The sequence below is a fragment of the Dermacentor variabilis genome, chromosome 3 (genome assembly GCF_050947875.1).
Source record: "Dermacentor variabilis isolate Ectoservices chromosome 3, ASM5094787v1, whole genome shotgun sequence".
Classification (NCBI taxonomy): Eukaryota; Metazoa; Arthropoda; class Arachnida; order Ixodida; family Ixodidae; genus Dermacentor; species Dermacentor variabilis.
This window is the reverse complement of record NC_134570.1, coordinates 107,026,939-107,050,611: the sequence shown is the minus strand read 5'-3', so window position 1 is coordinate 107,050,611 and position 23,673 is coordinate 107,026,939. Positions and strand designations below refer to the sequence as shown.

Here is a 23,673-nt window from a genome sequence, read left to right as displayed (position 1 = left end):
GCCTACGCGCGCTGATGGTTCGGGCGACGTGATGACGGTTTGCCAGCGCTAGACTCGGAGAACAATGGAGCGCGAAAGAAAGAGCAACGAAAGATGTACGGCGCATGAACAAGAGCGGCGAACTATATATATGTGTACGCTTAAAGCGCTCGCTCACGCCAGCTCCATCAATTCTGGCACTGCTTGACGTACGGTGCGTACGAGCGCGTCTAATAGTCGTATAAAAGGGTTTAGCAAAGCCGCGCCTCGTTACACCAGATGGAGCGGTTACGGCGAGGAACAACCTCCAGGGCGTGTATGCGGCAAATCCGTTTCTGTATAATAGCGTGTACACGTTCCCTCGCTCTCTGGAAGAGGCCCTGCGAAGTCGTGCGCGCGAATGCAGGAAATTCGCGAGCGCGCTTCTCCGCATTACACGTTTGCCCAAGTAATGGTGTGGCAGACTTTCCCCTTCCCCACAAGAAGTTAAATAGAGCGCAGGCATTGACCCTCAGATTATTGCAAACAGGTTCATATCCCAACCCGGCTTTATTCCACAAAATTTATCCCGACACCTATGCCACTAGTTCTTGCAGGCATTGCAATGACATCGCTAGCCTAGACCATATGCTCTGGCGTTGCCCCTCGTTACGAGGCACGGAACAAATCAATGTGGACAAGTGGCTCTCCGCTATCAAGAGCCCCGATGCCGGGGCGCAACTATGGGCTGTCCAGAGGGCCCACGATGCGGCGGTCGGGCAAGGCCTGACTGTCCCAACGTGGGAGCGGCCCGCAGCGCGCTGAGTCGCGTACCTCAGGACCTTATTAAAGTTTTGCATCCATCCATCCAACCACTCGCAGTCTCAAACAAAGACGAAAGTGATGTGGCAGCACGTGCGGCGGCTTGTATCTCGCTCGCTAACGGTTATCACCACGAGAGCCGGGTCTACCTTATCCCGAGAGAAGCACAACTACAAAAACGACTCCACCGCAATTAGCTTGCCAGACTGGCTCGCGGGAAAGCTAGCTTTACAGTTATGAAAAGGGTCTGCATGCAGGCCAGGAAGTATACTAACCAGCCTGCTTAATTGGGTGGGAGCGGGGCAGGGAGTGAAGGCGACGAGGGAAAAGAAAGTACGCTATACGTTCGTCAAGCAGGATGACTGCGGCGTAGGTCACGTGGACGTTGCGGCGCAGCATAACTGCCATTAACAGGGTACACGGCAGTTATAAACGAGTATGGAGAAAAACAGTTGGAGCTGTAGATGTGCGGCGCATGTATACGCTTGCGACTCTCTGTGACCGACAAACTGCGGGCGTTCTTACTTTTACCTAAAGCTTAGTTTTTTATCGCATAGCTTGTCACACTACACGGCAAACAAGCTGGTCAACGACGTTGTCCGCAAACAGCGTACTGTATAGGCGGTCCTGTCGCACGAAAATCGAGAACACGTCGTTGCCAGTGATCCTAACAAGTGCTGCCTCGCTGTAACAACAGAAACGGTGACAGCTCGCCGTTGTTTGCGGACAATGCTGACCGACTTGTCACCCTGTGTGAAAGTCGCCGTTCCCCCACCCTACAGACAAGGGCGTGTGGCAAGTCCATTCTGTGCGTCTTGTGGCTGCTACGAGACACTTCAGCACCTTATATTTGAGTGTCCCGCTTTCAGTGCGCAGCGCATGTCGCTAGTGAGAAACTATCACCTCCTTGGCCTGCGGTGTGCGACACTCGAGGAATGCTTATACCCCAGTGGTTGTGCATCTAAACGTGATCAGGCCCATCGCGCCCTACTAACCTTTCTAGAGCTAACTAACTTAAGTTCACGTTTGTAGCGTGAACGTTGAACATTCTGTAGTAGCGTGACCTTCAGTGACCGGCCCTACTGTGTGTGATCTGTACAGTGTCCTAACGCTTCTTCCCTCGAAGATGGGAAGTGGCGGGTTCAAACACCTTGTAGTGTATATTGTGAACCGACTACCAGTGAAACGGTGATTGCGTGCAGCTATACTTGGCGTCTCATCGTGGAGCGCACAATTAGCCGCGTAGCAAACTAGCCATGGATGTGATTGATAATTGTGGAGGCTGTTCGATGCGGCGTCACTTTAATTCCGGCTGCAGAGTCGAAACTCGGCGGAACAACGTGCTAGTGTACTGTGTTCTACTTTAGTCTTTAGATTTGTCCTGTTGCTCTTCCTTTCCTCTTTCCTCCCTTCCTTCCTATCTTCCATTTCTGTGTTGCTGTCACCTCCCTTCAGAAGAGTAGGCAGGCGTTGTGCCCCTTCCGGTGGCAGTTGCCAGCCTGCTCCTCGCCTTCCCTTTCCTGTTACCTGTATATATGTGTATATGTGTTCAAAACAAATAATAATAATAATAATAATAATACTCCCCACCCCAATTTTATGAGCGCGTATTAACAGAAGGCTCCTACGCTAGAGTTGTTCGTAAGAGCCAGTCAGAGCCAATACTGAAATTGGACATATCTTTAGCAAAGGTGACCGGCTAACAGCAAAACTAACTTATAAGCGAAACGCTTTGCGAATTCAGGCTACGAAGATTTGCTTCTTCGTGGGCCGAAACTTCTCACATATGCTTCTTGCGTTGCTCCTCCCACATTTCTTCACGTGCCTTTTCAAAAGCTTGAAGGTACAACGGGGTCACGATTCACCCGTCCCTTAGAGCTGCACAGTGCGAGATCAGTATACGGGACGAAGCGTCGCGGAGCGCCACGGCGATAATGCGCGCGCGTCTGCGCATAATGCGTGCAGGCGAAGCAGCTGCGCGTCTACGCTTCGAACGAGGCAAGCCGCGCACGTCGGCGTCGTTAGGGGGCGTCACCCCCCGCAGCAGAACGAACGACCCCGGAGGTCGCGCAAGAGGGGTGGGGTGTTGATTAACGGCACGGCTTGCAGGGTTCCGCAACCATCTAGTTTATAGTGCGCGCCAAAGCGACGCGCGCGTGCTTTAAAGTACGTAAAGACGAGGAGATAAGCAGACACAAGCAAAGAAGGGAAATCTGGCAACAACTAGAACGCAGAAGCAACTTTATAGAACAAGGAGAAGAATAACGACCCGCGAGTGGCAGGAAGCCGCGAGGAGGAGGCGAGGCGCGATTTCAATAATGGCCGCCGCCCCCGCGGATGCATGCGCCCGCGGAGAAAGAACGGCCCATATATCGCACACCCGTGCGTATGCAGCGCAGTGCTCGTATAATGTACGCCTACGCGCCAGACGTTAACAGCTCGTAATGAATATACGTGACACTCGTACGGAACGAAGCGCATATATGTCTAGGTACCGGCGCTATAGCTAATTAACGACGCGTCGCGGGTGCCTTTTAAAGCTTAATGGGCGCGGTCGGGTATACATAACCGCGTCGCGCGCGCGCACTACTGGGCGCTAACGGGATTCGCGGAGCATTGCGTGCGCATCTGATCGCATATTCATCGGCGATCCCGCAACGGCGGCGCCGCGAACGTCGTGCAGTGCAGAGGTGCCGAGCGCGGCGTGTAATCACACGACATGCGTCGCGCGTGCGCACACACACACACACGCACACCGCGGCGACAGACGTACGTGATCGGAGAGCGCGCTTAAACGGCGCGACAGTTCTGCCGAAGCACACATTCTCTCTCTCTCTTTCCATCTCTCTCTGGCGCCATTACAGTTGCAGCAGGCGAGGCAACGCACCGCGTGCCCGTTTTGACACACATGCAGCGACGGCGTGTCGAAACAGGCGACGAATCGCTTGGCGACCACTGTCGAAACTAATGTCGATGCAAGACCTATCGCGCGCGGTGAAACACGCGCCCGTCGCGTGTACACGCGGTGTAGTAGTACGTCTCCCGCAAGGACGCAGAACCTCATACGTGCGTACGCGATAACGGCAGCCGCTTCGACGGAAGAAAGCTCGGGAGCGCGATAGGGCGTGGAAAAATGGAAACCGCCCACCACTCCGCACGCGACAATGCGCCGCGTCGCGGAGGTCACCGGCAGTCAGTGCGCAAGTGCATATGCCAATCAGAGCTCGGCTTCTATGCACGCGATGTGCCCAACGACATTCGAAATTCTGTGGCATGTTTCTCCTGTCAACTCTGTCGTTATCTAACCCCCCCCCCCTCCGCCCACGCACACACATACATACGCACGCACACGCGCACAGTTACAGAAGGTAGCATACATCCCGAAGCTTTCTTATACTTTTTCAGCGTCGTTATTCTGTTTGGTTTCAAGCGGCACAAAGCTTAACTGTTTATGGGATACGATCATCATTTAGAGCAGTAACCGGAGGAACAACAGCCAGTTGTGAAGTGTACCGGATGCTGCAGCAAAAGGGCTGAGTCACAGAGGGCACTGGTCGGCTCTACGGCGCAGCGCGTCTGAACGCCATTAATCGGCTTACAGGTTCGCGGCGGTTTGACACTGACTGACCGCTTGGAAGCAAATGGATATGGATAACGACAGTAACGACCCAATCCAACAAATACAACTAAGTACTCGGCTTCTAAATTGACGGTACAGTATTCGACGGGAAACGCGCATGCGCACTGCTGCAGCTCCGCCGAGGAGTGAGCGTGCTGCGCGCAACGGTTCACCGAGTTAAAATGCTGACCGCACTCGTCTCGATCGCCATGGTAACGACCACGTATACGGGGAAACCGAGAGTCACGGGGTGTAAATGGAGCCCGAAAGCACGCGGTTTTGTTGTTACGTGACTTTCGCTACAATGACAAACTCCCAGCTTAAAGCCCAGCGGATAATTGCCCTCTACGACCCCCGCCATGCGTGTACGCTCTACTCCGCTGAGCCATCGCGGCACTTTGTTTTATTAGAGTCGTCGGCAGCCAACAGAAGTCAGTAGGTTTATGTTGCGTTCGCGCTCAAGAGAAGGAGCAGGCGGGTCCGGATGTGTAAGCGACAAAGGTAATGAAGAAAGGAAGTGAACACGAGGACTATATGGCAATGACCAACTAAGTTCAAAGGAAGCCTGGGCGGGGCTTTATGACGCTATAGACAGCCCAGTGACTCCAGACGTAATCTCGATGTATATGTTTCAAATTCACCTGCCGGTCAAAATAGTGCGTCGTTGGTGCAGTCGCGCAATCTTCAACTATAGTGTTAACTGCGGTGCACTTTAGCTCCGCTATTATAAGGACGATAACTATGGTGTGTTTTAAAGCGGCAAGCTGAAAAACATGATTTTTCAGAAAGAGAAATGAGACAAAGATAGAGAGATAAAAGGAATGACAAGAAGGTTAACCAGAGAATATCTTCGGTTGGCTACCCTGTACCGGGTAAGGGGTGCGAAAGATGAGAGAAGAAAGGAGAAAGGAGAAAACAATACAGAACTGTTCTGCGAAGGCGTCACATAGTCATACGCAGTGTCGACGTTCCACTAATGCATTCAACGTCACGCAGTGCGCAGTCAGAACTTGTGACACAGCCCGGAATCTCTTAGATAACGCAGATAAAAATATACGAGAAAAGAATACGTAAAAGGCAGGGACGTAAACAGAAGTGAGCCTTACGATGGCTACATGCCCTGACGAAAGAGTGGGAAATAAATAAAGAAAAAAAAAGAAACGTATTAAGAAAAGCAGGGAACGTTAAATGAGTTGACGAGCACTGGAGTCGCCGGCGTATTAGAAGTTGGAACTCTCAGCGCGATGTCCAGACAGAGACGGCCGAGCAGAGCAAACAGACTTAGTATAAACACAGCACACGGTCATTTGCATCGCCCTCGTTACCGACATTTCCCTTTTCAATGCAGGACTGCTATTAAAGAAGACTGTCTGTCAAGACAAGCCAGCTTATAATCTGATAGGTCATGTGTTTTTGTGCCCACCCTTCATGTATCGTTCCAATTATCAGGACCCACGAGATATTAAATAAATAAATAAGTAAGTAAATAAATAAATAAATAAATAAATAAATAAATAAATAAATAAATTCCATTTAAGCTGTAAAAGATAAGAAAAATGTACGGATTATCCTTCGATAGAAGACCTTAACAGGTCTATTTCCTTTCGTCTATTGTTGTCCATATAGGCTACCAAACTGGCTGTTAGCAGAAAGAGCATATATACTGCATATAATGGCATTAGCCAATCGTGCACTACCAGGACTCACAGGTTGTCTAAAAACATTGCATAGACCTTAAAGCAAAAAACCTAATAGACTTTCTATAGAGCGCGGGCTAACGTATCTTATTTTTATTACGAGGGATCGCGCGACACTCACTTCTTTTCCCGCTTGCCGGCGCCAGTGTCCCGGAATCCCTTGGCGAACGGGTTGTTGTCGATCTTCAGCTGGGTTATCTGCGACAAAGAAACGAACGTGTAAGAAGAATGCAAGTCATCATCAGGCGAACGAAAGCATTCAAGAGTTGCAACTGGACGGCTCTCTACGGACGCGTGACGTTCTGGTCAGACGAAACCGCAGGAAGTATTCGCGTCATGTGTGCCACTGTATGTACAGCATTAGCCTCAGACCCCCACCTTTGGGATTCTCGCACACATATATACACGCAAACAGATTATGCGCCGCTTTCCGTGATCTAAGGAATTCCAAGTTCTGCAATAGACGGGGCTATATAACAATAGGCTCACAGCATATATACGACGTCTTTACACCCATCTTGCACCGATTACTGAATGACGAAGAAAGGATCGCAGTGCGAGGGATAAAAAAGAAGAAAAAAAGAACGACGTCCCGTGAACATTTGTGTAGTGGGACCTGAAGCGTCAGCTACCCAGTGTACGGTATAGAGGGAGAGTTCGGGCTTCGGGTTTCGTCATATATATATATATATATATATATATATATATATATATATATATATATATATATATATATATATATATATATATATATATTACGCTATAGAGGGTGCACGCGTGAGCAACAGGACAAACAACGCCAAATTTGCTTTAAGGCGACCACAAGCTCGTGACGTGTTGGCTAAAGTCTGAAATGTCATATGCATGCTGACATACAACTAAGTGCAAAATTTTGTTGTCCTGCGTCACATTCCTATAGCGGCGGTATAGTATACATTCCTACAGCATACAACAGCTCTGCTATGGTGTGTTTGGTGCGTGTGAATCAGTGCGCTTATTATTAGCTTTTTTCTGTCGCGTATCCCCTAAACACTTTTCCCACATTTCACACATTTTTCTTTCCGCTCTCTCACCCTTTTTATGTGTGTGCACTTCTTTTTGAAGCTCTGTCTCCCCTTACCCCTTCCCCAGTTCAGGGTAGCAAACTGGATATCTATCTTCCGGCTAGCCTCCCTGCCTTTCTCGTCTCTTTCATTTATCTCTCTCTCTCTTTCTCACATCGTTCATCAGCTTGCTCTTCTTTCTTTCTGTCTTCGCTACCTCAGTTCGCACTTGCACGTTTGTCCCCTTCCGTGCGTGCCACGTGGTCCGAGACACAGCACCCTTCTATCGAGCTCCTGCAGACGCCCCAGCGAGAAACTCCGCACACCGTGCACTTTGGACGGCGCTTGCGTATCCCTGCGGACATCTTCGCTGTTCAACACGCGTTCAACGGAAGCAAAGAACGTCGTGTTACGCAAACAACAAAAAAAAAAAAAAAAAAAAAAAGGAGGCGACAGCGCACGGGAGGAGGAGGTGGAGGATCGTGCGGGAGATACGACAGGTCCCCGACAGGATGGTGCCGTGCCCGCGCCGTGCGTCTCTTCCCGCGCGACAGTTGCTGACTCCTCGTCCAAGGCTCGCTTCTCCGCCGAGGTGTCGTGTCGCGGCGCCATCGCGTGAGCCTCCACGGTCATTTGGCGCGGCGCCTGAACCCGAGGCCTAATGACGGAACAGCAGAGCGAGCGGTAGCACATGAGATCTTCTTGCCCGTTGCTTCTTTTTTTTCCCGCTTCGATTATATCTTTGTTTCTCCCCCCCCCCCCCCCCCCCCGACGCGTGTCGCTTATATATGTGCTGCGTTGCTCCCGCATAGAAGCGCTGATGCCTTGGCCGCGAAGTCCCTCTTGAGCTTCCTGCCTGGGCGCGGTGCCGACAGTCGTGCAAGGGCCGATCTTTGTGCAGCTCTTTGCGGTACTAAAGAAAAAGTGGAGCGTACAAAGGAGATATCGCTGTGTGTGTGTGTGTGTGTGTGTGTGTGTTAGTAGAGATTTCCGGATCCTGTATCGTGCCTCAAAACGATGCACAGGATGTCATAATTCACATCCGGTTCCACGCGTTCTCCTATCGGAAACGTTTGCTTTATGTTCACCGATGTAAACAGCGGCACAACGACATCGTTCTGATTCGCATCAGAAATCGGTGTATCAGTGCTGTGGCGACCCCATCGCGCGTTATAGGATTCGTCGGACGATCTCGCCGCCGCCACCATTTGCTAGAGTTCTCGGACGATCTACGAGCTGTAGGCCGATCTCACCGCTGCCATTCAGATGTAAGATTTGGCAGTCGTGGCTGTAGGAAGGAGCTTGACTCTTCGTTGGGACTTAGGATAGCAGGATTTATTTACATGTTATTTACAGCTGAACATGAGATACATCGACAGTCTAGTGTGACTCCCAAATGGAGCGCGCAAGACGAGCATACAGCAAACAGCTTACGAGCACACAGCTGACGAGTACATTTCGAGCACGACAACGAGCACGACGACGAGCACACACTAGCAGCCAACAATCGCTGCTTATAAGCACTCCGCTCGACGTCATAGTTCGACGTCATTGAAGATGACCCGCCCTTTTGGAGGAGGAGGGCTCACATACACGTGCCGCACACACACACAGGTGTAATAGTCCGGAGCCGACGTCAGAGGGGCTTCGTAGAACTCTGAGCCGCCCTGGGTAGCACGCTCGGGTAGCACATTGTCTTGCGTCTTGGTCGGCGCATGGGAAGGAGCCTTCGTCGGCGTTCCAGCGGCAACTCCCCCACTCATAGCAGAACAGGGCGGCGTTGTCGTGTTGCGCACAAAGCCTGTTTCGTCGAACTCGGAGCCGTCCCGGGTGGCGCGCTCTGGTAGCACATTGTCTGGTGTCTCGAAAAGCGCATGGGGAGGTTCTGCCAATTACCTCCCCTCGAGAACTCCCCTGAGCTGACCCCTCACCACGTGGCTGCCGGTTATCCGCAGTTCTCTGAAGTGCGCCACCGTCTCCGTTGATCGGAACACGTGCAGCGGGCTGAAATAGCTGCAAGCCGATCCTAACAGCGTCGTATCCGATCCCACGACACGATTCCGAGAGCTCCGGAATGCTACGCCGTCGTAAGAATCAGACACGACATTCAAGTCGGCGGCAAGGCTGTACTACGACACGACATTCAAGTACAGCCTTAATGCAGTCGATGGCAAGGCTGTACCATGTATTGATCCGTTATTTTGCTGTCGACAGGCTGTCCGGTTAGCGCACGCACTCGAAGCTACCAATCAGGTTATCAGGGAACACGCATCGACGCGTGTTGGCTGCCTGGATCCACCGATTTTCGCATCAAGATACCGAAGGACCAACGTCGGCTTCGTTCCCTGTCGTCCACCGTCGCTCCCATCGCCTTTGCCACCTGATCTCGGCAGCCCAATCAAGTCTGACTACCGACTACGAAAGCACTGCTCTCGCTGACTCCCGTCGCAGTCGGCGGTAAGGCTGTACCATGTATTGATCCGTTATTTTTCTGTCGACAGGAGAGTTCAAACGACCACCTGCCTGCATTTCCTTTTTGTATTTTGCTCTCTGCCGCCGACTGCACCACAATGCCTGATTGTACCACTTGTGCTGAGCCATTGCCGCGAGACGATAAGTTTCTGACGTGCTCTGTTTCCAACGAAGCTTTTCACCTGGGTAAAAACTGTTCGACGGTTGCTGAATCCACCTTTCCGAAAATGTCGGCAGCAAAACGGGGATCTTGGGTATGCCCGGCATGCAAACTGGACCGGCTGACGACTACAGTCGAAATGTTGGCTAGTCGAGTGGAAGAACTACCGACCTTCAAAGCTATCGGAGAAAAAAACTGCACGAACTGTTCTGCAGATACAGGGGGTCGCTCGATTTCCTTGTCGTTAAATATGAATCGGTGTCGTCCACTGTGATTGCGAACCAGATAGCAGTCGGCGAGCTTGGCACGCAAGTATAGACACTCCCCTCTAAGATTGTTGCTCAGGCTGAGCTGCTTGAGAAGGTTGGCTCTGAATTTAGCAAATTAGAGCAATATAGCCGTCGCTGCAATTTTGAGACTCATGGCGTGCAATATAACTCACACGAGGATTTGCCTTCCTTCTTGTCAGGACTGGCGGCGAAGCTAAACATTTCCGAATTCAAACCGACCGATGTTCCTGCCGTTCACCGGCTTCCCGCACGCAGCAATACCATTCCTGTAATCCTTGTGCAGATGCACACTGTCTCGGCCAAACAGCAATGGCTCGCTGCACGAGGAATCCTATGTGAACTTGCTCATGATAGTTCCTTTCCGCGGCTTTACTTCAACGACAATCTTTCGCGTTCCCAACGGTAGCTGTATCGGCTGGCAAGGCAGAAAGGCAAAGAAACAAAATATAAATTCGTTTGGACCAAAAACGGCAAGATACTGGCTAAGAGGGATGAAGATGCAGATGACTGCTCTGGAGGTGCTGAAGTGTGCCTTGTTCGTTCGTCATCACAGAAGCATTTGTTCGGTGACAATCGGTGGTAACCGAACGAATTATTCTAAAGCGCATACTTCTGATACTTCATGCACATATTCTGTATATCAATAAGGCATCTGATCTCGAGAGTATTGCATGAGCATGAACAAAGATGCCTTCAAAACATGTACTAATCTGAACGACGTTTGTAGTTTCTTTCCAAATTCTAATGGTTGCGCCTTCCGTGCTGTTCACGTCAACATTCGCAGTGTTAGAAAACATTGGGACCATTTTCAGGCCTTAATTACCCCTTTGAACTCCTATTTCGATGCGATCGTGCTTACCGAGATTAACATTCCGTCCGCCTGCATCAATCGGCATCAGATAATTGGATACCAAGTTTTTTCATACACTAGGCCAATTAAGAAGGGAGGAGGCGTGGCAGTTTTCATCCGAGACACATGGGCGACAGCTGAGCTGACTTTCTCGTTTTCCCAAGCTGAAATTGTGGCAGTGCGTCTTTGCGCACCTTCCGTGTCACTAATTCTGCTTGCGGTTTATCGCCCACCGTGTTGCAACGGTCGTATATTCCTGGATGAACTGGATGTCGCCCTGGCCTCGATGTCATCAATGGACCATGTTTGCCTAATTGCGGATGTCGACATAGATACGCTACGCCCTTCAGCGACGACAGTTAGTAATTATTTGGACGTCATTTCCAAATGGGGCTTACAAAACACGATCTGTGAACCTACGCGCGAAGAATTCCTTGCTGGTCATCTTGTCACATTTTGCATAGATCATACAAATATACGTGCACGTAACTTGAGTGTCAAATCTGCCGTTATTACAGCGAAACTTGCTGATCATTACATGGTCTGCTGCTCTCTAACAGATGACACTACTCACCTGGTCGCTCCAAACGAAGTCAAACAAATCTCAATTGTTGACCCCTTGGCTTTCGACAAATTTGTAATGAATCACGACTGCCATAACTTTTTGATGACAGTTCCTCCAGGCGACGCCTATGACAACTTTGTAACACTGTTCACCGATTTCCGGCTTGCAGCTACACGGGTCTGTAAAATTAAACAACGTAACTTGGACCAAAAATGGATGTCGACAGAAATACTCGAGGGCACTAAAAGCAAAAGACTTTTTATGGGTTCAAACAAAGAGAAGTCCTAATTGTACTGTTTTGCGGCTTCGGTTCAAAGAGCATCGAAATAAGGTCAATGCTATGATACGCCTAGCAAAACGTAATAACATACGAGCAAAATTCACGGACGCTCGTTGTGACAGCAGGAAAACATGGTCCCTAATTAACAATCTTAGAGGTGGTGATGTAAACGCTAATCGCCATGTTGATCTGATGTCCCGTTTTTCTTCGAATGGTACTACTACCACTAATGATTTTAACTCATTCTTTTCAAAAGTGTCTGGTGTAACGAGACCTCATCCAGATATTTGCACATTGCAAACTAGTATTTCAGAATCCGCCTTTCTCCCCATGTTTTCGGAACATGATCTGAAATCAATCCTTTTCAGTCTAAAACCAAATAAGTCTGCAGGAATTGATGGTATTTCAATATTAGAGCTGCGTAGAACTTTCGAAGCAATAAAAGATGTGCTACTACTCATTTTAAACACTATTATATTACCACTGGTATCATTCCCGATAATCTGAAAAATGCGCTGGTCATTCCTCTCTTTATAAGTGGCGAACGCAACAATATCGAAAACTACCGGCCTATTTCAATCCTTTCATGCATTGGGCAGATATTGAAAAGCATCATCATTGCCAAGACAATGAGCAGTTTTTAAACAATCATGGTATGTTATCGCCTAGCCAGTATGGCTTTGTGCCGAATCGGGGTACACTGTAAAATAATTTACACCTTTAAAGGTGGAAAAGGGTGTAAATGGAAAAGGGTGTAAATGTGTCTATAACTCACACCCTTAGGATGTTTATTATGTAACGGGCACCCTAAGGGTGTGAGTTATAGACACATTTACACCCATTTTCACTTTTACGGGTGTAAATTATTTTACGGTGTACGCAGTTGCTGCTTGAAGATTTTTCCGATACACTAAACTCTGCGTTTGAACACAATCAGATTGCTTGTGCACTGTCTCTCGACGTCCGCAAAGCGTTTGACAGCGTCTGCCATAGTATACTGCTAACCAAACTTTCTTTGCTAGGCTTTCGGGGTGCGTTTTTGCGGCTTCTGAAAAACTTTTTTATCTCACAGGCACCAACTTGTGTCTATTGGAAAATTTCGTAGCAACCTGACCGAAATTAAAGCTGGCGTCCCCCAAGGTTCAATTTTAAGTCCGTTATTATTTAATTAATATTTTAACGATTTATCTAATGTTGTGAACGTCAAATTATATCAGTATGCGGATGACACTGTCCCTGTTTCACACACTTGAAGTTACACTGATGCCATCTCTTCTTTACAAATGGCAACAACAAAAGTGATGGACTGGTTTCGGAATTATGTAGTTCACATCAATGCGTCCAAAACTCAACTAATCTGGTTACACAAACCTGTCAAGCAAGTTACCCTATCGTCCCCATTATATTTGCACACATCACATTGCAATCCCTGTTCGTGTGACCCTGTGCAATACGCTTGTTCAATTAAATACCTTGGTGTTTTTTTTTTTTTTGACAGTGATTTATCCTGGAACTTTCATTTCGCATATATTTGTCAAAAACTTCGCGCAATGTCTTGTGTTTTGTATAATATTGAATTGTACATGCCATTGTCTGTCCGAAAGCTTGTAGTACATGCCTTATGCTACAGTGTAATCCGGTACGGGATATCTACATATGGTCATGGCGCTCAACATTTGGTAAACCGGGTCAACTCCGTCCTTCGTGGCATTCTGAAGCATGTTGCTTATGATGTCCCCCCTATCCCCTCCCCCCAAATCTGCTGTGTTCAAAACTTTGGCTTTACCTGATTTCAATTCTTTGCTGCTAGAAACAGTTGCCTTAAAGCATTATTCGGATAAACCGGTATAAAATTCCTTGTGTGCCTGTTCGTTGCCTGAGACCAAAGAATCCGTATGTTACACCCCGCTGTAAGACGAGATATGGTCGAATACTCCGTAACTATTATGTCCCAGCAATGTTTAATTTACTTCCCCAAAGCATCCAAGATGTGAAGACGAAATATGGTCTCAGAAAGGCTCTTAGACACATTAATGCGTGATCGGAAGCCTGTCGTGTGTGTGTGTGTGTGTTTTTTTTTTCTTCGCACTATTGTCTACAAACTAATATAACGTGTTACTGATGGCTCTGTCGCTGTCTGCCAGGCACTGCCGTTCAAGCCCACTGCGGCTTTGGCAGGCCCGATTCTTCCGTTGTATGATTCTCAAGTCATCAATAAAGTATTATTATTATTATTATTATTATTATTATTATTATTATTATTATTATTATTATTATTATTATTATTAAGTGTACTTCAGCAGAGTCTACAGAATGGAAAAAGAAAGAAAAAGAAGAATGTCAGTGGAAACGCTACAACACTTCTATACAACTACTCTTGTAAGGGTAGGCTCGGTCGACCGCATGCAGTGGGCGCATCCCAACATTTTTATCCTTGAGGATATATACGTATAACGGAAACATCAGAAGGAACTCCCTTGGGTTTTCCAACCAGAGCAGACACAGGGAGTAAAGGTACCTCCAAGGACATTACTTAAGTCTAACTATAGCGGTGAACAGACTCAACTGCGGCTGTAAAGTAGTCCCAGAACACTTTCGCAACATTATACGCCGCTAGCTCTATATAGATGTGACAACCAGATCCATCATCGGGAACACGCACTCTAAATAGCAGACGAGAAATTCTCGAAGTGATCGATCAACTTCTCGCACGACAGCTGACACACGCGGCGTGAGGTGCTGAGCAGCGTCTGTGATACAAATTGGGTGTCACGGTATGCCACGCGTCAATCTAACCGCTCGTTGAATGAACGTGAACGATGCATTTCTATTCTTTCGTTTGCTTAAAAAGTGCCCGCGAGTTTATCGTGCTAGCTCACCGGGCGTATTCAGACGGCACGGACACCTCACTGGCAATCAACTAGATTTCATCTGCGTATGCGCACAATGCAGGACTCAAAAGCAATGAAACGTCAGAGTAAAGAGATGGTACATTTACTCTGAATTGTGCGCTGTTTTTGTTGATAGCTGAACGGACATGTCCTAAGATGGGCAAGGTACAGCTTTGCGAAATGTTGGCAGGCCCACAGAATCAGTATTTCTACACGCATCGTCTGTCCACGCTCAAAGTTGCATAAGCTTAAATGATTTCGTCTTTCAGACACTTGCGCCCTTTTTCACGTAAATTTCGGTTATACGCCATATATATATGGCAAACTATAAATTCAAACAACACACAGGTTTGCAGGAAGATGGAGCCGAAGAGATCGACAGCAGTCCATAGTGGCCCTGACAGAGACAAATTTCCCATTCGAAATGTTGCTTTCAGATGCATCGCTTGTTATAGATATAGAGCGAAGTACCTGCAGGCTTCGCATAAACTTCGCACAGGCCGAGTACACGTACGAGAGAAAAAGAAAAGTTAATCTTAAGAGTAGTCGGGTGCTTATGGCATAACCCGCAATCAAGAGCCCCGGCGCAGCAATGACCTTATAAGACGTCCGTGTTCGCTTATAAGACGTCCCTGCACGCCACCTCCGGGAGAATCCACAGCCGAGCAGCGCTCATGTATATGCGCCTTCTTTTTTTTTCCGAGGTTGCAGTCACGACGTTGACGCTGAGCAGATGCCGTGCGCTTACGGGGCAGCTTGTTGTGTCTCGAGCAGCAGCAGCGGAAGAAGAAGGAGCTTTTGGAGGGCAAACAACCGCCCTAATCGCCGGCCGTGTTTGCCGTTGGCCCTGCGCCGGTAATGAACGCGCGCCCAGCGGAAGCGGCCCTGCGCTGACGGACCCCGGCACGTCAGCGTCTTCTTCATCCCGCATACGCAGATGCACGCGCGGCTTCCTCGCTGGGAATGGAGTTGTTCCCGCTGCCTACATCGGCATCCTCCTCTCCCTCAGAGACACGCCCCGGGACCTCTTCATCGCCTTTTTCTTTTGAGTCTTTATTTGCATCGGGGACGCAGAGACGGTAGACGCTCTCCTGCCGTGATCTCCCGTGGAGCTTCGTGGCAGGTGTGAAGCACAAGTCAGTGCTCTCACGCGATCCTGCGAGGGGGCCGTGCTTGAGGCGGTGGCCGCGCCGTCTTCTGCATACATGCCGTAGATGGAGCGTGGATGTCGTTCGGACAAAAAGCACTGCGGCCGACCGATCAGGGTGCTCGAAACCTTTCTCGATCTTTTGTGAACAGTTGTGAAATTGAAATGAATGGACAACATGTGGCACAGAGACGGCCTATAATACAAAGTCGACCTTTCCTTGTTTTTTTTTTTCTTGGAGCGGGGCTTCAGAATACGAGGGAATTTGACTGCAAATAGTTAGCCCCGATAATTATCCTCGCTATACAAAAATACCGGACTCATATTCGCAAAAGAATCTAGCGCCAGCATTGTTCGCAAGAGCTAATTTCGGCCAATCTAGATGCTGGACATATCAGCGAAGGCGACCAGCCTGCGCCAATGACCACTTACGAACCAGAACACTTGTTAATTCGGCCCCAAGGGCCGAATTTACAAATTCGCCGAACTGTACGACATTCGACGAGACAGGAGACATTGAACACTCTCTGTGGTCGTGCCCCCAAAATTACAAGCTGAAAGGGACGCTCCTCTGGAAAATCTTCAACAAAAGGGCCATCCGCATGCTCGCCTACGACACCTTGCGTTCCCCGTAGGACCAGTTATAGCTTGCAAAGAAACTTCACGTCTCCTTATCGCATTCTTAAGAGACAGTTGTCTGCTGGACAAACACCACAGTGATATAGTGAGAGACGCTCGAGCGGGGCAGTTACCGACCTTGATCGCAAGGCTAAACTCGCCTGTTGCTAAGACTCACCACCACCATGGAGTTTCCCGTTTGTAAGTGCTCGAGCTTCACCACTGCCTGACCTCTGTTCTTACGATCAGGTTTATCGTAAGGCCTCTTTTGTGAATACTGGCCCTACAGTTTAACGTCCAGCATCTGCGCGCTTGTCCGTATGAGGGACCCCGTGGCAGGCTCGGAGCAATAATTTTTGTCACGCAGGTCAAATTAATGGTGTTTGTCTATAATTGCAAGTTTAAGATCACTCTTGCCGTATATCACGTTCGGAATTCGACTGTTGCGGCTGGGATTCGATTCAGCGAGCTCTGTGCCGGCTCAGAGAGCATAAATAATAAATCCGTAGCTATTGCGACACAGTGGCAACTGTTTTCTATTGCCTAATTGCGATATAACGACAACGCAGTGGTATAACTAGGTTGACGTCGTCTGCGTCATGTTGTTGTCCAATTCGCACCTTCCACACGGGTGCTGGATGATACGACGATCTAGGTATGACGTGCCGGTTCCACTGCGCTCTATCGGCAAAGTTATGGCGGCTGTATACAAAGACGTCGGTGCAGACCCCCGTAGACGCAGCACAATTACCCGGAACATAAAGCTTAGTGCCTCTGACGAGAGAGCATGGCGCGTGCATGCGGCTTTCGAACGGCTATGCCAGCGTCTGAAGCACCACGAGTGAGCGAATAACGCAACGAAGGCAAACGCCCGTAGCAAGTAAACGGCCGTCTAACGTGCACTCAGGGCGGTTGTCATCAGTACCCTCCCCCCCAACCTCCCCACTCTCCCACTATCTTCGCAAAAGGATGCGGAGAGCAGACGCCCTCGGCGTGTTGAAAGCAGGGACGTGAAAGGGTCAGAATAAACTTCGTGTTTACGACTCTGACGCCTGTAGAGGTTTGATAACAGGCTAACATAAAGTATGCACGACGCGAAGGGAGGACAGCTGTTTAAGCGAAGGTTCGAACTGTTCCGCAACCATCCATGCGTTCAGTGAACGCATGAAGAGCTTGTTGATGCGTATCCAAAGTGCACCGTGTTTTCTGTAAATTTTTTTTCCCTCTGTCCTCTCTTTCATTTCTTCTCGCCGCAGGCTCTCTTACTACGCATGTGGCAGACGTGAAGATGGTACCCGAAGTGCACTGAACACTTTCCCGTTGCGTGCAGTTATGTTAAAAGTCTCGATGCTACTCCTCGAATGACGGTTATATTAAGTCGCCGATTCCAGCACTTCGGCTGTACTGAATGCGGCCCGTTTGGCGCTGCGAATATCGCGAATGTCAGGAACAGCTCAGTCTCGTTCATTGTGGCTGTACTTGAACTACAGCTACATAATGAACGAAGAAGCATCTATATAACCGAACATGTCGTATAGGCTGTCTAAGTAGACTACAATCGCATTCATTGTGACTCTACTTGAACTAGCTACATAATGAACGAAGAAGCCTTTATACATAACCGAACATTTCGTATATAGGCTCTACAAGTAGACTATTGCGAGGAAAGCCCGCAGGCGGAACCCTCCGGGCCTATCATTTTTTATACGTACGCGAACACGCGTGGTTGCTTTACGGCTAACATGGCAGCCGCATGAGGCAGTAAGCAAATTAACGGAAAGAAAAGATAATAAAACAATATTACCGGCGCAGAAATATAAAAACAAGAAAACAAACGGCTCCTCTCTGGCCATTCGTATACGGCCGTCAGGCCGGCCAGCTCACGCAGGTAGCGGGTGACCCGCCGACATGGTGCAGAGCGAATTATTCATGCGTACACGCGAGGGCAGGTCGTTCGTCATCGTCTCATAAAGCGGCATCTCCGAAACCCGCCGCGCCGCGGGGTCCTGAGGTGACGTCGCTCGTATAACGACGAAGCCCATGTAGAGCCGAGTTCATCGGCGGCGAAGTCGTCAAATGGTTGCCAACGACGGGGCCCCTATACGTCCGTGTCGGCCGCGTTACGCACGCAATATTACGGCGCGCGCTTAGGCATATTGCGTGTTGCCATGCAGATGTGGCACGTCTTCTGCCTCTGGGCAGAAGATGTGCAAAGCCGTCTGCTGCAAAGTGCAAAGCCGTCTGCTGCAAAGTGCAAAGCCGTCTGCTGCACATACTTCAATCGAACACGCATGGGACACTCTTGTTATCCTACTTGGCGACTTTACGCAAACGCGTGTTCTCGGCGCGGATGGAAACCGAACGACCGATGATATTGTTTAGAGCCGCGCCGTTAACGGGCAAATTTTAACGCCGCCTGCAGGAGAGGTGAAATAGAGTGCTCACCGTGTTTGCGCGCGCTAAGTTTGACGGTATGCGCCAGAACGAAGCCGCGCAATGTGTTTGAGAGGTATGAAGAGGTCGGGCTATAGTGGAGATCGCAAAGAGCTACACAACACTGCAATGTGTTAAACGGACGCCAAATCGCGAATGCAAGGAATGTAGAAAATGAGGTCGAGATCTTTAATAAATGGAAAATGAGACGTCCTACTAATCGCAGCAATTGCTACAATGAAAACACATACGGGTTCCTCGAAGGAAAAAGCCTCGCTGTTGAAGCAAAATTCGTCCTGGTCGCGAACTCGCACCCGGAACCACCTCTTTTCCAGGGCAGCCGCTGTATACCATCTATTACGTCGAGGTCGAGATCCGTTACTTGCTCGTAACACACACACGCACAAACACGCACACACATGCTTTTGAGAGTCTTCACTGAGAGCAGGATAAAACAAAAAAATAATATGGAAAACAATAGAAAGAAGTTAAAGAAAGAAAGAAGGAAAGAAAAAAAAAACGCTTGAACTAACTGACACACAGTTTCATTTTCCCCGTCTATACTAATGACGAGTGTCAGGAGGATGGAGTAAGTTTCGTTTCAACCGCAGCGGCCACCACTTCAGCAGTATAATGATAAAGCCTCGTGCTGCCAAACCGCTCGGCTCTTCGCGCCACGCGTTATATACTTTAAGCGACATTTCCGCAGCAGCCAGTCATTTCATTTCGGCAACGCTTATTCATGCCATTTCGTTTCTATAGGTTGTCCCGCGGGTTTCCTGCGCATTACTTCGCGTGCCCACATCACGCGAACTGCAATGATCCTGCTGTGGCCTACAGAGACTGCACCCGTCGTGCATGCAGACGGCAGGACGTGATTTAAGCGTCGCTTGATATGCAGCCTTTTCTATTACTATAAATTTCGCTGATGCTCGGCGGCATTTCCTCTAACCGTCGCTGCAAGTACACGTCCGTAGCGCTAAATAGACACTCTGTTTTGTGGCTATATTCAGTGACCTGAGGCGCTCTGCACGCGGCTTTCATAACCTGCGATAGCGTGCTTCTATAATGACGCCGGCCTCACGGACTGCGCTCTGCAGAGGGCTGCATGTATACGTATAATAGCTAAGCGCATGAAACGGAACATTTACTCTTTGTACGTTGGAACCTTGCGGATTAAAGATAGTCACTGTTTGCACTTTAGTGCATTTACAAATGAAGACGTTCGCCCCAGTTAAAGCAACGCTTTCTATCATTCAACAACAGAAGAAAATAAGAAACGAAAAAAAAAGACAGTGGCAATACCTGTTACATATAACTTTGATTTAGAACTTGCTGCACGACAATGTGAGTGAGACAGAGAGTGAGATGTATGGAAAAGCTTAGGCCGCGGGGCAGACGAGAGTCTTTCTTTTGTCTTTACTGCGCTCTATAAGTTTTTTACGAGAATAAAATACCAGCTATAGCCCACCTTTTCAACACACTGCATATTTGGAAAGCCAAGGATAGCAACCAGGTCGCTCCTGGTTTGCTACCCTACGCCGGTAGCAGGAAAGAGAACAATGTGTTCAGCTTTAAAGCTTGCCATCCATTGGAACAAGAATGCATAAATAATCACACAAATAACCACCGGACCGTGTGTCTACTGGAACGTAAATGAAAGAGGGACATGAGTGCCGTTTTGCATCGAGGCTTTCCATAACATGCAATAATCTGAGGTATTACATCTGGACCTGGCATCTACTCAAGTCCGTTCAAGCAGCCGGACAGATGCGCTTGTCTGCATACAACCTTCGCTTAGTTTTAAGCGACGCAATGACCTGCCGTAAGGTACACGCATTCTCCTATCAAGCCAGCCTAGCCTGAAAAGCCGTATAAGCTAAGGAAGCGCTCCGACAGTTGTCCAATGGTGCTAAGTGAACAAACCCAGCGAGCTTCGCCGCACGGCTATGACCATGCAAGCCAGATTTTACCGGTCCTCGCGCAGCGCGAATGACGTTCACATGCGCACACCGCATATCCGGTGACCTTCCGAGGCGTTCTCGACACCACTGATATCACACAACTGGCACCTGTCGCTCATCCGGCAGATAGGACATCACGAAATGAGAGAGTAACATGCTGGAAATGCGCATGCCTGTGTCTCCGCGCGCTTTATGTCACCATCACACACACACACACAAACACACACACACACACACACACACACACACACACACACACACACACACACACACACACACACACACAGAGAGAGAGAGAGAGAGAGAGAGAGAGAGAGAGAGAGAGAGAGAGAGAAAGGTTCTAGAACTGTTTGATTTCTGAACCAAAGAAGAGAGAGAGAGAGAATGAAGAGGAAAGGCAGGGGGGTTAACCAGATATGAGTCTCCGGTTTGCTACCCTACACTGGGGATGGGGGATAGGGGTTAGAAAGATGACAGAGAGGAAAACGAAAAAAAAAAACGCACGCGCACACATGGAGACACACGCACAAAAGGCGTTCCAGTTAAAGTCGTTCACACAGGCCGGTAGATCGCAAGAAGCGCAAAAGCGCTTGCACGGCCTTCTGTGACGGTAGGTCATTTCGATGTTGCGGAATTCTTTTTTCGGATAGCGGTTGGTCGTCCAGTTGGTCAAGTTCGTGGCTAAGGCATGCCCTCTGTGGACTGTACTGCGGGCAGGCGCACAAAATATGGCCAATTGATTCTTCATGGCCGCAGTGGTCACAGGTTGGGGTGTCGGTCATCCCTATGAACCAAAGAAGATTACCGTAGCAGCTGCGAGCTGAGGCGATCCGATGTTCGGTCGCAGAAGCCATCGCTCTTGCCGGAGTGAGGTGTAGTTTAGACGCGAGGTCACGCATGTAGGATGCGTTATAGGGTGATGAAATATTCATCAAAGCAGCGAGATTCACGAGCGAGGGAAACATATATGCTAGCACATGCTGCCTAAGCAATGCGAAACTTCGTCTGCGGAGACAGGGCTGAAAAGATGGCGATTTCTCTGAAACGGTACGGTGGCGCCATCTGTCAACGTGTGGCGTGTTTACCTTATTTTGCCGTAGTGGAGACAGATGGCACCAATGCTCCTTCGTAGTGACATCGCAAGGTGCCTGTGTGGGACCATATGGGCTACGCTTTCGTCCCCGGATACCAAACTCAAGAACACCGCCGAGATAACGCCCGAACGCTGCTGACGAGATGATATTAAGCGCAGCAAAAGCCTACAACGCCACCTACTTATTGTGAAGGGCATAAACGGGTTAGAAAACAGTTGCCCGGTCGGATAGCACAAAAATGGTCAGCCCAAACGTCTTTCACTAAGAAGAACGGTGTTTTCGTTCCTTGTGTCCGTGTTTGCGCGCCTCCCTTTCGGAGACATGAATGCCTATCAACTTGCTCAACTTTCAGTTGTTCTGAGCCTAGGCATGCAGGCCAGGCGCCGCCAAGTCAGACGATGGCGCAATTTCCGTTACAACCGTGCAATGGAGGTCTTCGGGAAACCTCGGCAAAATCCGCTCCTGAGGTAAATGTTGTGAGTGTACGTAGTCTACAGAAAGTGCACGTATATTTTGACTAATCGCTGTACACTTAACGCACTGGGGATCCTGTGGAACACGACAGAGATAATATTCAAGATGTCCCAACTATCATGCACCAAGATTCAAAAATACGCAAATGCAACGTAGCTGGAGAGAACCAAGGTAATGTTGTTTGCCGTTGATTGGAGATATAAGATTATTTCTTTTGCATTTCGCCTAACTACAGAGTTAGTGTTAATTAATAAATTCTCAGATAATATAATTATGATGAAACGTGTCAATGTAAAAATTGTAGAGCAACATGAAAAAATTCATCAGCCCTTCCACTCTGTGAAGAACGAGCAGCGAAGGTGTGGTGTATTTTACCTCAATCGAAGCATCTGTGTATATATAGGTGTTATTATTATTATTATTATTATTATTATTATTATTATTATTATTATTATTATTATTATTATTATTGAAGGACACAGACATCGAATATCATTTTTTGGCTGTGGAGTGATATATTCTTATTCCTTTATGAAGTAATGACGTGTGCAAATACCGTCGCATGGCAGACGGGAATTCCACGATATTCACAACTTCACTGTGAACGAGTAAATGAAACTCGGCGTAATGACAGAGTCGTCTTAGTGGCCAATTTCAGTACAATTTTTTCCAAGATACTTAGATTAGATTGAGAGCTACAGACCATTCGCGACAGACTGGGGACGAAAAATTTTTTCGTGTCGACGCGACGCGTATTGACGGAAGGACATCAACAACCGCCGGAGGGTAGCTACATACAGCTTCCCTGTAAGACCCCCGATACAGCTTGCTGTTGCTCAATACGTGCTACATAAAAGTGCTTTTCCGAGCATGAAAGAAGCCCGCGTATATCCGGGCATTATTGCCGCGCGACTGGCCGCTCGAGGCACTTTCGAAGGCCAGTGGCCCAGGAAGAATAGGGCACGTACCTTCTCGTTCTGGTAAGCAGTGACGGCGATGAACTCCGTCTCCTTGAACACGTACGTCCTGAAGGTGCTGTAAGGCAGCTTGAGGATGTCGTTGGCCCGCACCAGGTGGAACCGCGGCTGGTACTTGTGCATCGAGTTCAGGATGGTCTGCTTGAAACGACGTGGAAGGGAGCGGGGAGAGAAAAATGTCAGTGCTTTAGCTCAGTGCGACCCGCGTAAATTGTTACCAAAGCTGCGCGTCGGAACGCGAAAATCGGAAGAACGCGCTAGAGCAAAGAGACAGCTAGAGCACGCGCATGTGGTGCGCGTGGAATTTCCACGATGCCAC

General features: G+C 48.7%; 1 protein-coding gene across 3 annotated transcripts in view; it reads right to left on the bottom strand.

Annotated features, from left to right (window-relative positions):
• Positions 1-23,673, bottom strand: part of LOC142576144 (uncharacterized) — a 146,115-nt gene that overhangs the window by 5,460 nt on the left and 116,982 nt on the right. For 2 of the 3 annotated variants that reach the window (XM_075686104.1, XM_075686106.1), the window contains exons 3-4: positions 23,346-23,495; positions 6,218-6,294 (exon numbers count right to left, since the gene is read on the bottom strand). In XM_075686104.1, the coding sequence (XP_075542219.1) occupies positions 6,218-6,294; positions 23,346-23,495 (227 nt within the window). The remainder of the gene's footprint in view (positions 1-6,217; positions 6,295-23,345; positions 23,496-23,673) is intronic. The other variant, XM_075686105.1, reaches the window with a different exon arrangement.